The 13,024-nt window shown below is 42.2% G+C and overlaps 1 protein-coding gene across 1 annotated transcript in view; it reads left to right on the forward strand.

Moving 5' to 3' along the window:
- The window catches only part of MDFIC (MyoD family inhibitor domain containing), a 214,043-nt gene that overhangs the window by 184,542 nt on the left and 16,477 nt on the right, over window positions 1-13,024 (forward strand). Inside the window, exon 4 of the mRNA XM_086919364.1 lies at window positions 2,537-2,809. Coding sequence (XP_086775490.1) covers window positions 2,537-2,809 — 273 coding nt within the window. The remainder of the gene's footprint in view (window positions 1-2,536; window positions 2,810-13,024) is intronic.

The following is a 13,024-nucleotide window of genomic DNA, read 5'->3' on the forward strand; positions in this document are numbered from 1 at the left end:
TGAACCATTGTGCCACAAGTTCTCTTTTAGGCCTGGGCTATTATGTGCCTCCACGGGTATTCCAGAACACTGACAGCCATAACTCTCTGAATGCTGAAGTCCCAATGCCTGACCTGAATGAGGTCTAGGGATACCCCTGTTTCAACAGTCAAATGCCATGTATTTTTCTCCTGTTTAGTTCTAAGGGAGCAGGGTTTTAGACATCTCATTCTGAGGGTGTAATCATTAAATATCCCTCCCACCGGTCGTATGGACCTTTGTTTGTCGACAAAGAGAAATACGGAGCAATCATCTACATAATGAATGAATTATTAAAGACTTTCAATTTCAGTCAATAAAGAGAGTTAGTGTGAGTTAAAAGGGTTTTATTTTCAAATCTTTTAGTTTCCCATCTATTTATTCATTAGGCATTCATCTTGAGATTTCAGCATTAAAAGTTAATTTGCTCCATCAATCAATATTTTATTATAAAATAGAACAAAAAATGTGTTAAAATACCAGTCAAAATAGTAATAATTCAACAAGCATGTTCCATAAAGGAAACTCCCCATTCTAAATAAATGTGGGTCTTAGTGAGAAAACAGGTGTTAGTTCAGACATCCAATGGTGTTCTGATAAGAATTAAGCCTTTGCAAATCAGACTGGAAATTATTTAGTCATATATCAGCAGACATATAGAATTAGACTAAATAGCCTCTCGTGTAGTGAAGTCTAGAAGATCCGATTTGAGTCCCTGGCCAGAATATTGGGGAAAGAATCTGTCCTTCTCGAAGAATATGCACTAATATAATACACACATTCTATGTTACAGCATTATTTTCTTTCCTCCTCTTCATCCACCAATATAATATCAGCAACCCCTGGGAATAAGCCAACTCGCCGCTTTCTCTTCAGACCATGATAGTCTTTCAGACATTTGTCTTTGGAAAGTTACAACGGTGAGGTCCAAAAACGTCTTCCCATGAATCATTCTTCCTGTCTTTTCGTCTTCCCCCAGTGAGGACCTTACTATCAATTGTCTAATACAAAACAAATGGATAATCCATAGCTAACAATAGGCTCTGAGGTTGCAACATCTGCAGCAAAGAGAAGAAACATATCTTGCACAAACAACTAGGCAATGTTAAAAATAAGCCTTTCTGTGTTAATCCATTCTTTTTCCATCTAATATGACATGAACACTTAGGCTAACTTAATTCAGCACTTTAAGTACTTGCAGGCCTCTAACATTTAAGTATAGTTATCTAATACGAATTTTGCATTTAGCTAAACTTTTATTGAAATGTAAGATATGCACATTATTAGTAAAGTATTTTAACAGCTGATAACATTTGCTGCAGCAGCTCCAACAGCTTTTCCCTGCTGAAATGTATCGAGTGCTACACACTTGATTGCACTCAATAATATTTAGATGCAATAAAGTCTGCACAACCTGAAATTTTGTCACTTGCATTTAAAGAGTTTCTTTTTGCACAAGGGTCTTAACGTAACTTGTCAGATGTAATCAGGCACATACTGGAAGCATTTAGTGAAAAAACATTGGCAAAGACAATAGGTCTGGTGTTGGCTGCTAGCCTTTTGGCTTTGTCAGTGCTTGTTTTGTTTTGTCATGGTTTTTGAAAAACGTTATTGTTGGAGAAGCTGCCAGGTCTGCATCACTCTGAGAAAATGCCTAATATTGACATAGAAGTCTATGACACGGAATGAAACTACTTTGCATCCATGCCAACATCTTGAAATTTGAAACAGAAATTTTGGAAAAAATCTGGGGATTGTATTTTCCACATAGGCTTTTATTGGAGCTAAAGCAATTTAGGCAGACAGTGACTGCTAAAATAAACACTTTTTGGCTTATAAAAATCTGGAGTCTCCCGTCTGAGTAAGGTCTTTGGGTATGACTGTATGTGGACTTTACAAAGAAAAGGATGGCCAATACCATAAATTTCGAAAAACATTCGTAGCAATGGGCAGTAAATGGGCCTTTTAGGAACACATCAGCTAGCTTGCGACAACTGGCAATGTAAACAAACATATTTATTTCCTCTACAATGTTGATACTTCGCAAAATAAGAAATAAAAATACCCTGTAAAATACCCTGCCTCGCAAGAATCTAGTGGGGGCTAGGTTTTCAAAAAAATGTACTAATCAGGTCACTAGACATCCACTCTTTGCAGAGAAAACAACAGCGGGTGAGATTTCTGAATTATGTTCTGACTCGAAGAATCACGAAATGTAATTTCTTTTTTCAGCTCTGATTATTTAATTCGCATTTGCGACGATTTGGAATCTAAATGTATCGTTCTTTGTATTTTAGTGTATGTCATAGATTCCACATAAAACTGTAACATTTTTGAATATGGATTTTCACCACTTGCTTCTATGCATAAAGTGTGCGAACAGTAACGCCACCACTGACTGTTGCTCCCGATATCTTTTCCTTTTCTTTTAAGATATTGAGTCTGAGAACTAATCACAGTTCTAATGCGTTTAAATTAAATATATTTCTGCTACGCTCTTTTTTTTTTAACCTTTTAGCTCAACCTCAACGTCTTCCTAAACCCAACGCTTCAGTACCGGAACAAAGCCCGGAAGAAACTGCTAAGATACAAAATGGCCATGCAGTTTTGAGTAACGGAAATAGCATTCACAATGGGGTCAAACATGGAACCACAGATCACAGAAAGCTTTCTGCTCCTGTTTCTCAGAAAATGCACCGGAAGCTGCAGTCGAGTTTGTCCGTAAGCAGCGACGGCAGCAAAAAGAGCAGAGAAAGCTCAACTTATTCCGAGGCGGGCGCTTCTCCTGAAGGTGAGTTGAAAGATTCAGTGTTGTTGAGTGAGGAACTGGTTAATGAAACATAGCTCACATGAACTACCACCTTTTGAACACAGGTGTGACTGTTTAAACACAATGCTGCATAATTAATTTGGCCAGACTTTTATGTACAAGTGAATCTTGCAGTATTGCATTATCTTTCGGTTCCATAATCGGTATTTTAAATCTCAGTGCGAACTGGAAGCAATCCCAGCTGTGGGCACTTGCTAACCAGTTGCAGAGATATGGAGCATGGCCTTGCAACCACTCCGATATCGGAAAGCAGCGAAGGACAAGTGACAGCTTTTGGACATTGAAACAAACCCATTGGCAGTCAGGAAAGGATTTGTATACACCTTGGTCAGGCCACAGATGATAAAAATAATAATTCTGGTACCAGGTGCACGGTTTCAATTCATGGTGGCAGCAGACCAAGCTATATTCAGTGTTCTCCCTCCCAGGGCGTAGCTTCAGGATAAGTGTTTGGGGTGTTACACCCTTGTAATAAATGTATTTTCTAAAAAATAGTAGGTTTGCAGGGACCAACAGTCGGTGATGGGGAGGTGTCTGTCGGATCTCTCCATGAATGTTGACACACTCTACATATCTCTGTTGAAAGCCCTAAGAAATGTTAGTTATTTTACAAAATATTCTCTTTCACTTCACTTAGTACTCTTACCATTCCACACTCCTCTTTTTCCACTGCCCCTTAGGCCCCACTCGCGCATCCTGCTTGCCGCATAATGTATTATGCCATTATATGCCAGCATGACTGTTGGAAAATCTGAAACTCACCCCCCCCCCCCCCCCCACACACACACACGCAATCACACTAACCCAGCTATGCAGCTGCTCACACCTTTGATGAAGCCAACCTCAAATTCCTTATTTTTTCCACTTTACAACTATGCACGTGATAATGAACTAGACAGCTGTATATTAATTTCACATTTGCTCAGGACCACAAATGTTTTATCCATGCCCAAGTCATACTTTTGTTTTTGGGTTAAACTACTTTTTAATCTGGAAAACAGAGTTATTTTCTTCACTCCCAATGAATAATAATAATAATTTTTCAAATTGCAGTAGAAATATTGAATTTAAGGCTACATGTATGAAGCATTTTTGAGGTCGCCAATGGACCGATTGATGTAATTGGTTCATTTGTGACGGATATATGACGTTACAACGCGTCCTTTTACAACGCATACCATGACCACGGATTTTTTACAACGTAGGTCATGTTACAACGGATCCCTTTACAACGCTATTCACTACAACACAGGTACTATTACAACGCATACCATTACATCGTAAGTATAATTACAGGTAAGTAAATAAAATTAATATTTAACGTAAATAATTATTAATGTATTATTAATTTTAAATATTTATTATTAAAAAAATAAAACATATATTAATACAATTAATTTAAATTTTTTAAATTGTAAATATATATTAAAAATAACCCTCTACCTCAAAACCCAAACCCAGCCCTAAAACCTAAAAATACCCCTGTACCCCAAAACCCAAACCCAGCCCTTAAACCTAAAAATACCCCTGTACCCCAAAACCCAAACCCAGCCCTAAAACCTAAAAATACCCCTGTACCCCAAAACCCAAACCCAGCCCTAAAACCTAAAAATACCCCTGTACCCCAAAACCCAAACCCAGCCCTAAAACTTAAAAATACCCCTGTACCTCAAAACCCAAACCCAGCCCTAAAACCTAAAAATACCCCTGTACCCCAAAACCCAAACCCAGCCCTAAAACCTAAAAATACCCCTGTACCCCAAAACCCAAACCCAGCCCTTAAACCTAAAAATACCCCTGTACCCCAAAACCCAAACCCATCCCTAAAACCTAAAAATACCCCTGTACCCCAAAACCCAAACCCAGCCCTAAAACCTAAAAATACCCCTGTACCCCAAAACCCAAATCCAGCCCTAAAACCTAAAAATACCCCTGTACCCCAAAACCCAAACCCAGCCCTAAAACCTAAAAATACCCCTGTACCCCAAAACCCAAACCCAGCCCTAAAACCTAAAAATACCCCCGTACCCCAAAACCCAAACCAAGCCCTAAAACCTAAAAATACCCCTGTACCCCAAAACCCAAACCCTGCCCTAAAACCTAAAAATACCCCTGTACCCCAAAACCCAAACCCAGCCCTAAAACCTAAAAATACCCCTGTACCTCAAAACCCAAACCAAGCCCTAAATCCTAAAAATACCCCTGTACCCCAAAACCCAAACCCAGCCCTAAAACCTAAAAATACCCCTGTACCCCAAAACCCAAACCCAGCCCTAAAACCTAAAAATACCCCTGTACCTCAAAACCCAAACCCAGCCCTAAAACCTAAAAATACCCCTGTACCCCAAAACCCAAACCCAGCCCTTAAATCTAAAAATACCCCTGTACCCCAAAACAAACCCAGCCCAAAAAAATATACCACTAATAAACTTACCTATAATTATACTTACGATGTAATGGTATTGCGTTGTAATAGTACCTGCGTTGTAGTGAATAGCGTTGTAAAAGGATCCGTTGTAACATGACCTGCGTTGTAAAAAATCCGTGGTCATGGAATCCGTTGTAAAAAATCTGTGGTAACAGTTGTATACCATTTGTGACCGTAAAAATGCTCTTTGGGATGTACAAAACCTAAATTGTGATACAGTAACTTGTTACCGAATTGCAATTTGTGTTTTGTGATTCGGTATTAGGAAGCGGCGTGTTGAGGGCGTCCCTTTCTAATACTACTAATAGAAGTGGTATGTACAAATGTTTTCAAACTGAAATGCTGTTGCAAAACATTTGCAATTTACCGCCAATTGAAATTTGGTGGTTACACATGGGACCCCTTCCCCTTTGAGAATGGTTGAATTAATATTTTTAAGAGCAGACATCGGTCCCACAGTTCAGGCACTCATCATGGGTAGCTTTTGTTCGTGTACTCCTTAGTTGAAGTGTGCATATTTTTGCAGTGTTTATTGCAGTGGCTAACAGGCATGACATCTTATGTGATTTGTTAAGGTTGGGAAGTCAGCTGCATTGTGCAGCACAACTAACTTGCACACTAAGACGATGGGCATATGAAGTGCCCCACTCAGGGTGTCGTGTACGGAGGACCGGTATTCCCTCAGGTCTGGGCAGTGGTATAGTGTATGTAATACATCACATCTCTACTGAATGCACATTTAGCACGTGATCTGGGGTCGTAGATATGCTATCTGATTTTTTTGTGGTTTCCAGGGCCAGTGTTTTGAAGAGGGTAAACTTTATCCTGGCTTTTCTCACCCCCCAGTTCAGATTCCCAATTACTTCAGCCCAATCATCCCCTCTGTAGTCCGCTTATAGCGGTCTTTGCGACATATTGCACAGTTGGATTGAAAGGGGTAATGACTGAAGCTGTGCTTAATTTGTGAAAAAATAAGTACCTGGGCCCTTCTCAGGAGGCCACTCCAGCTTGCACCACCCATTGCCAGTGGCAGCACCAACACAACTGCTAAACATCACACTCCTCCAAGAGGGATAATTCAGACGATTCCCGGACCTCGAAAGCTATAAAAATGGTTTGAGAGGCAGGTGCTAGTTATTTTTGATGCATATTGATTTAACAAACAGCTGTTGTTGTGCTCATCTCCAAATCAGACAAACACCACCACCTTGTAGCAGACTATCATAAGTGCCAGTGCTGACAATTAAGTGCTGGTGCCGAGCCCCGGAAACCACCGGCTTAAACTATGCACTGGACTGAAGATGATGTAATGTGAAATCATTGAATCCAGAAACCACCCCTTGAAGTTGAGCCCAGTGTTTCCGGAAATTGTAGTACAGGGGATTAATTAATTGCACACTGTGATGGTCCCAGCGGACTAACAAGGGAGTGATTCAATTAGCAGGTCACTTTTTGTAAATCCTGAACAATTGACCTGTCCTGCGTCGGAGCCTCATAGTCATTTGGCATTACTGATGAAGTAGTCTCCTTCCTTAGTCTTTGGAGTATATGGAACATGTAGTTCCATTCCATCCGGTCAGAGGCATTCTCGATGTACAGGAATAGCGCTACTCTGTTCTCTTTAGAGTCCTTGGAGAGCCAAAGTATGTGGGTCAGGATGCATAAATGGTTGCGGTCATTCCTGCCTAACACAAATACTACCTGTAAGCCATGGATGAGTGCGGGGAATAGGGCGTGTGGCCAGAATCATCACAAGAATCTTCGTTTGTGTTTTCCGAAGGTATATTGTATTGTAGCTACTGTAGAGAAGCAGGTCCTTTCCTGGTTTAGGTAGGACGGTTATGAGTGCCCTGTTCAAGAGGGAAATTAAGCTGCCTGCTGCATCTTTATAGACATCCTAAAGGGAGTCCATTGCTTCTGATTTCACTCTGCGATGGAATTCTCCTGGAAAGCAGTCTTCACCCAGGGTTTACTTGTACTGGAGGTTCGAAAATGTATTGGCTATTTCCTCTTTCATTATGTTTTCGAGATAGAGAGCCCATCCTTAAGGCAGGGAAGTGTCATTCCTTCAAAGAACCTATTCCTTTTGTTTGAATTGTTTTCCACTTCAGACCTGTACAGTCGTGCACAGTAGTCCACAAATGCAGTCACAATTGCTTGTGGCTCTGTGAGTAGTCGGCCTCCAGAGTCCCATATATTAGGGATCGCTGTCACTGCTTTTCTTTGCCTCAATTGTGCTGCCAATAGGTGATGTGCCTTCTCTGCCTTCTACCCCTGTTCATAGTGGCAGCCTCAATTCTATATAGCATATATTTGGCTTGTGTGGTGAACATAGTTTTGAGTTCCATTTTGGCTATCTCTAGTTGACGTTTGGAGGTCTGTATCTGGTTAGCAAGGTAGGTTTGTGTCAGGAATTTGATGTCCCTTTCTAAGGGTTTTCATCAATCCTGTGCCTATTAGCCAGTGATGAGCCCCTCATTATTTGTCACCTAATGGTGGTTTTTACGGTCACCCACAAGTTTTGGGGGGCTGTTACTGTGCCTTTGTTATCTTCAAATAGGTTATTATATGGGACTTCAGTTGTTCTCTTTCTGCAGAAATCTAATAGCGGGACACATTGAGGTGCCATTATTTCCTGTGGGCTTACCTAAGGGCCCAGTCCATTTGTAAGCTAAAGGGTGGTGCAGCCTGAAAGTGCAATCTCTAGAATGTCACTTTCCAATACAGGTAGTGTGACAGTGTATGAGACAAGGCAATCACCTATCCTTGATTTTGTGTCATAAGTCTTTTAGTGGTGTGTAAATCTACTATCTGTGGAGTATATGTCGATCAGGCCATGATCTTCCCATTAGTTGAATTGTATGGCTCTGCCCCTAACAAAGGTTGTGTCCATCTTACCAGTCCTGTCTTTTATCACATTAGGGGCGATCTTTCAGTCACCCCATAGGATTCCGTGTGAGGTTCCCATTTCTGTCAGTACTCTACTGAGATGAAGGAAAAATTGTTCTTTGTTCCCTATGGGGAATATACAGAGCCCGCACTAAGGCCTTTGCAGTTTATCTTGAGTCTGGCTAGGATAAGTGTCTGTCATCTTACCAAGACTATGCGATCTTACATCTTGTCAGTATGGCTACTCCACATTTCCTGGCGCTTGTGCGTGTGGAAATGTGTTCAGACACACAACCACTCCGATATAGGAAAGCAGCGAAGGACAAGTGACTGCCTTTGGACATTGAAACCCATTGGCTGTCAGGAAGTGATTTGTATACACCTTGGTCAGGCCCCTCTCGGGGGCGCCAGATGTTCTACAGGTGAATATGATCTTTCCTACTCACTCATTTCAGTATTGTGGCTTTCATGCTGAACAAGTGTGTTTCCTGGACGAGGGCAATGTCTGCCTATTTGGAGGCCAAATAGGGGAGAAGTTTCTTCATTTTAATATAATTGGTTAGACCGCTTACGTTGAGAGAGACTATCTTCAAGTGGCAGTCTGCCATGGATGTAGAGGTGTATGTATAGGTGGAGGAGTTCAAACAAATGGAAAATGTGTGGGAAGGGCCTACCCTGCACCTTACTATAGTATCAGGCCTCGAAAAATCATAAATATGTTACTAGGCCTGCAGGACTAGTGACTTAAATAATCCACTCACCCTATTTGTAATGCTCTTTACCCACAAACTGGTTTCACGTGATCGTGGGCAAATATTTAAATTAATTGAGCCACCATTTTCTTCATCATCACATGAGAGCACCTTCAAATGTGCAAGTTCAGCATATCTGTTGTACAAAAAACTATTTTGTTTGATTTATTAGACTAAACTTTGGTTCCATATATAATACAAATCTAGCCACATATAGGATGCACATGACCCCTGACTTGCCTCTTAGTTAATTAACAGCATTTTCATCAGGGCGGGGACAGGAATGATTCTCAAATCATGTTTAAAAACAGTCACTTTTAATAAATATATAACTAAAGCATGAAGTGGTAGCACACTGTCATTTGTAATCAGCAGATTTTATATTGAAATGGCCACACACTTTCCCACTGACTTGCAGCTTTACTGATAAAACTTTATGGTTTACAAACAATAATGTTTGAGAATAGAGTTTCTGCAAATATGTGTCAGTTGCACATCAACAATTAAAGTGTTCTGGTTAGTTTTGCTTCCGTTTACCTCCATTTGCATCACACTTCGTAATTACAAAAAAAGTGCTTTTGTAATTCCTGATATATATATTGAAACATTTGTAATATTAATTTACAGGATGTTTATTTAAATGTTATGTGTTAGAATAAAATAGGTACCTCTTCAGACATCTCCCTTGACAAAAACCTCTAACTCCAGTAAGAGAGAGACAAATAAACTTCACTTTCCAAGCAGCAATTAGTTAAAAGACAAATTGACATTTGACCACTTTCCTTGTACAGACAGCAAATGTGTCGAGATAAAAACAAGATTTAATGGCATCTTTACTGTTCATTCACTTTCTGAATGAAGAGAACACCCAGCCTGAGTTTACTTGCCAGATGGGACCTAATAAACTCGCAATTGCGAGTGGGCGAATGGATTTTTCAAGGCCTGGGAAGAAATTGCCAATTTCTAATGTTGAGAGTGGATAAATCCTGCTTTGAGGAGGGTGGGTAAGGGGTGGATCTCAAATGTCTGGGTGTCACACAGAGTTGGTGGACTGTGCAAGATAGGGTGGAGGGAAGAAGGAAAATGCTGAGGGAAAGTTATAGTATACTAGTTCTATGGAATTCGCACATTAGGAGAAATGATGTTGCAGGAGTGTAAAACTGTACTAGGTAACTCAGGAAACAATGACCGTATGAGATTGCTTGTAAACTCTGCATATACTCATCTTATTCCATCAGTCAGTCAAAAATGATCACACATCATTGCCTTTGTTCGTCGGCTGAGCCTGTTTTAATCATAATCTGGATTTTTTCCTCATTGAGTTCTTCCACATGTCAAAGATACTTTTTTCCTGTCCATCAGTTTTCTGGAAGACCTATCATTCAGTCTACCCGAACGGTGAGTAGTTGGTCCTCTCTGTCGCTGTGGGCCTGGCGTCCATGGGTCCTTAGCCCTGAGATTGCATTGGGGTGAGGTCAATCCATTGGTCATCCAGGCTGTAAAAAAAGACAGATACCATAAAGCCTCTTGACTTCCCATCCATCATAATCCACATAAAGGCTGGCTCCAGGAGGCCATATTTAATGTCCTACTTCTAGAGTCTTGGTCTGGGTTACAGTAAGGCTTTCTTTTTGGCTTTAGTATCTACTGAAACGTCTGCAGCAATATGGATTATGTTGCCATATAGGCCATTTGGTCTGCTGTTAAAATCTGGTGGACCTGATAGTGGTGGAGAAAGCAGGCTATGATCAGTCTTGGTCTGACTGTATTGTACCTGAGCAGAACTCTGGAGCATATTCTGTGGGCCCTCTGTAGTTCTAGAGGATGAGTGAAGGTCATGCCAAGTAGTTGTGGCAGTAGGCCCCCCAGCAGGCTCTGCATGCCATTGTTTGTTTCCATTTTTTCTGGAATCCAGTAGAGTCTGATACTATCTCATCTCACGCTGTTCTCCAAATCGATTACTTTCTGTTTGAGGTGTCATATGTTCAGATACCAGGAGTCTGTGGTGTTTATCTGTTCCTCTAACAGAGCAGTTCATCTGCCCAGGCTGTCCATTTTGGCATGGAAGGATTCCATGTCCACACGTCGGGTTATCATTTCTGTTGCAAGATCCAAGATCTTCCCATCCCTGGATTCCGGCTTTGTTCCCACCACCTATATCTCCTTCAGTATGAGTTCCATGAAGGCTTCCTGAGTGTCCATGGTCACGGTGTCTACTGATTTAATGCCCCCTCCCACCACCATTCAGAGCATTTGTCTCATAGCCTTGCCACTGGCAATGATAGCACTTGAGGCGTTTCGACAGGGAAAAAAGATGGAGATTGCTACCAGTCAGGTCCATCACGTTGATCTTCAGACCGAAGGGGCATCAATGATGTGCAGGGGTTGGGGATGATGACCAGTAAGTCTGAAATGGATCCCTGCAGTCAGTTTCTGGTTCACCAGCCATTTAACTCTTCGGTAGAGGGGATTCTGAGGGACACCGTTCATTAGTTTTATAGATTACCCCTTCATCTCTGTAGCGAGTGGCGCTGTATGTAGGCAGAAAAGGCTCTAACTGCGCGCTATCATGTCTCTGAAAGGGATCTAGTCGGCTGTCTATGCAGGGCAGGAAACAATTTTGGCCAGATACGTCTCCACCTCATATCCTGTTTCTGGGGCATGTTCATGAGGCCATTGTTAGTGTGTTGGTTATAGTGCCTTGGTGGGAGGTCAAGGAATAGAGTCTGATGGGGCAAGAAGGCCAGCCCAGTGCCCTCCTCTCACATTGAAAGGGCCCTGGTCAGGAGGAGGTGTATTGTCCGGTCGAAGATGTCAAGACCATGCACCCGGTGATGCGCAGGCCCTCCCAGACTATGATTCAGAAAAGGGGGTGGTGATGAACAGAGTGTCTGAATTAAGCAGACCACTCTTACCCAGTCCAAAGATCAGGGCTTGATCCATCACCGTTATTTATCTCACTGCCCCATCCCAGCTCAGAACCTGGCTATATGCAAATTAGTCTGTCCCTGGCCCAGTGCATCATGGGAACAGGGCAGACCAAACTACCAAGCCAATTCTTCACCAGAAAGGAGACAAGCTACCGGGGACTGGTTTCTGGCATTTCAGCCTCTTCGGCCCGGCTTGCTTGAATCCTGATGGAGCAGTGAGAAAGGGACTCATGTCTGAGTATACCCTGCCACACCTATAGTGGCCAAAAACGATTCAGAAAATGGGGTGGTGATGAACAGAGTGTCTGAATTAAGCAGACCACTCTTACCCAGTCCAAAGATCAGGGCTTGATCCATCACCGTTATTTATCTCACTGCCCCATCCCAGCTCAGAACCTGGCTATATGCAAATTAGTCTGTCCCTGGCCCAGTGCATCATGGGAACAGGGCAGACCAAACTACCAAGCCAATTCTTCACCAGAAAGGAGACAAGCTACCGGGGACCGGTTTCTGGCATTTCAGCCTCTTCGGCCCGGCTTGCTTGAATCCTGATGGAGCAGTGAGAAAGGGACTCATGTCTGAGTATACCCTGCCACACCTATAGTGGCCAAAAACGATTCAGAAAAGGGGGTGGTGATGAACAGAGTGTCTGAATTAAGCAGACCACTCTTACCCAGTCCAAAGATCAGGGCTTGATCCATCACCGTTATTTATCTCACTGCCCCATCCCAGCTCAGAACCTGGCTATATGCAAATTAGTCTGTCCCTGGCCCAGTGCATCATGGGAACAGGGCAGACCAAACTACCAAGCCAATTCTTCACCAGAAAGGAGACAAGCTACCGGGGACCGGTTTCTGGCATTTCAGCCTCTTCGGCCCGGCTTGCTTGAATCCTGATGGAGCAGTGAGAAAGGGACTCATGTCTGAGTATACCCTGCCACACCTATAGTGGCCAAAAACGATTCAGAAAAGGGGGTGGTGATGAACAGAGTGTCTGAATTAAGCAGACCACTCTTACCCAGTCCAAAGATCAGGGCTTGATCCATCACCGTTATTTATCTCACTGCCCCATCCCAGCTCAGAACCTGGCTATATGCAAATTAGTCTGTCCCTGGCCCAGTGCATCATGGGAACAGGGCAGACCAAACTACCAAGCCAATTCTTCACCAGAAAGGAGA

This window comes from Lissotriton vulgaris, chromosome 1_1 (genome assembly GCF_964263255.1).
Source record: "Lissotriton vulgaris chromosome 1_1, aLisVul1.2, whole genome shotgun sequence".
Classification (NCBI taxonomy): Eukaryota; Metazoa; Chordata; class Amphibia; order Caudata; family Salamandridae; genus Lissotriton; species Lissotriton vulgaris.